Consider the following 1838-nt stretch of genomic DNA (forward strand, 5'->3'; position numbering starts at 1 on the left):
TAGCCCCAAGTCAAGACCCACTATCCAGGCCAGCAGGTAGTGACTCAGCCCAGTGACTGTGCTGTGGCCCTGTGGGAGAGCCAGGCCAGTGACTGTGCTGTGGCCCTGTGGGAGAGCACCCTGAGCCCCGGGCCCTATGGGGCCAGGCTTATGCCTGGTCTCCCTGGCCCCACGCCCTGCCCAGACCTGTTCTCCATTCTACCACCACCTTTCCCCAAGGCCGCCTCCACCCCCACCCACTGTCATGGGACGGGCCTCCTGAGACTCCCCTGGGAGGGCTAGCAGGCAGGAAGCTGGGGTGACCATGGACCGGGAGGCAGGGCCCGTGCACTACCAGCAGTTGCTCCTCTGGGAGTCATACCTGGATTCTGAAGAAGAGCAAGAGGGGGAGACCTCAGAACCCCTGGTCCCCCATCCCTGGAGGCTCCAGCACTTCTCTGGGTGAGTTGGGGAGCGGGCAGGTCCTATCTGAAGCTAGGGAGTCCCTCTCCCTGGAATCTCCTGTGTGGGGTGGGGGTGGAGGAGGGGGCCTTGGCAAGCCCATACTCAGCTCCAAGTGCCTTCTGGCTAAGGGAGAAAAGCCTGGGCTATAGACTCACAGAGGTATGTGAGACTGAAAGGCCATTTGGACCAAGCCAGCCCCAGCCTCCTCCCCAGTCACAGGGTCCCAGCCCCACCCCTGGAGCAGGAGGCACCTGCTAAACAGGTTGGAGCCTGACTCTGCTGGGCTGGGCCCCGCTTCACTGCACAGGCTCCTAGGCCTCTGCGCCTCTCTGCCAGGCCTCTACCCAGCAGGCTCCATCTCGCCTCTCCAACCTCCTCCCCCATACCCCTCCCTCCCTCCCTGTCCTCCGTTTCTGCCTCTGTCCGGGCAGTGCCCTCATGCTGGAAACTTTCTCCCTGGTCAGATCAGATCCCACTGAAAGCCTGTCCCGGAGTCTCTGTGGGCTCTTAGGTGCCCCTCCTCCGCGCACCCCTGCTTCAGGACACCCCTCTCTCCAGGTACAAGGCCAGTAGCCTCCTGGAAGCCTGGTCCCGAATATTGGCGGCTCTGCTGCTGCTGGCCGTGGGCTTCTCCCTGGCAGCATGGCAATTCCAGGCAAGCAGAGGATCCGTTGAAAGCTTGGACTCCATGGGCCCTCCACCCACCGGGCACTCCCATCTCCCGGGCGTGTACCACCACAGTGCCATCATCAGCCCTGCTGGTCAGTGCTGGGGACAGGGAAGGGTGGGAAAGGTCCGTGGGCCCCAGGTCCCACTACCCCTCTGATGCCCCTTTCCCTGATGTAGAGGCCTGCTCCGCCATGGGCCGGGAGCTGCTTGTGGCCGGAGGCAATGTCGTGGACGCTGGAGTTGGAGCAGCCTTGTGCCTCTCCGTGGTGCATCCCCATGCCACAGGACTAGGTCAGTGACCTGCCACCTCAGACAGGGCGCCCCACCCCCAGGTTGGCCTGTGACCTGCAATTCACTCAGGCTGCTCTGTGTACAGGATATAGGATTCAGGCAGTGATCCTGATCCGGAGGCTATGAGCTCTGACCCCCACCGCCCACCCCGCAAGGCTGGTCTGGGAGCCTGGTGGCATCGTGGCTTTGTGTTGGGCAGCTAACCACAAAGTTAACAGATCAAACACCAGCAGCCCCGCAGGAGGAGGAGGAGTCTTCGTAGGAGTTACAGTCTCGGAAACAGTGACAGTCTCAGAAAGAGACAGTCTGGGAAACAGTGATGTTCCCAGAAACAGTGACGGTCTCAGACACAGTGACGGTCTCAGACACAGTGACAGTCTCAGACACAGTGATGGTCTGTCTCAGACACAGGGACGGTCTCAGACACAGTGACA

General features: G+C 61.7%; 1 protein-coding gene across 1 annotated transcript in view; it reads left to right on the top strand.

The window, feature by feature from the left end:
• The first annotated feature begins 304 nt into the window (after positions 1-304).
• Positions 305-1838, top strand: part of GGT6 (gamma-glutamyltransferase 6) — a 4643-nt gene continuing 3109 nt past the window's right edge. The window contains exons 1-3 of the mRNA XM_004716189.1: positions 305-441; positions 1003-1205; positions 1291-1404. Of these exons, the coding sequence (XP_004716246.1) occupies positions 305-441; positions 1003-1205; positions 1291-1404 (454 nt within the window). The remainder of the gene's footprint in view (positions 442-1002; positions 1206-1290; positions 1405-1838) is intronic.

This window comes from Echinops telfairi, unplaced genomic scaffold (assembly GCF_000313985.2).
Source record: "Echinops telfairi isolate 266 unplaced genomic scaffold, ASM31398v2 ScPeMD7_2010;HRSCAF=2546, whole genome shotgun sequence".
NCBI classification, from domain to species: Eukaryota; Metazoa; Chordata; class Mammalia; order Afrosoricida; family Tenrecidae; genus Echinops; species Echinops telfairi.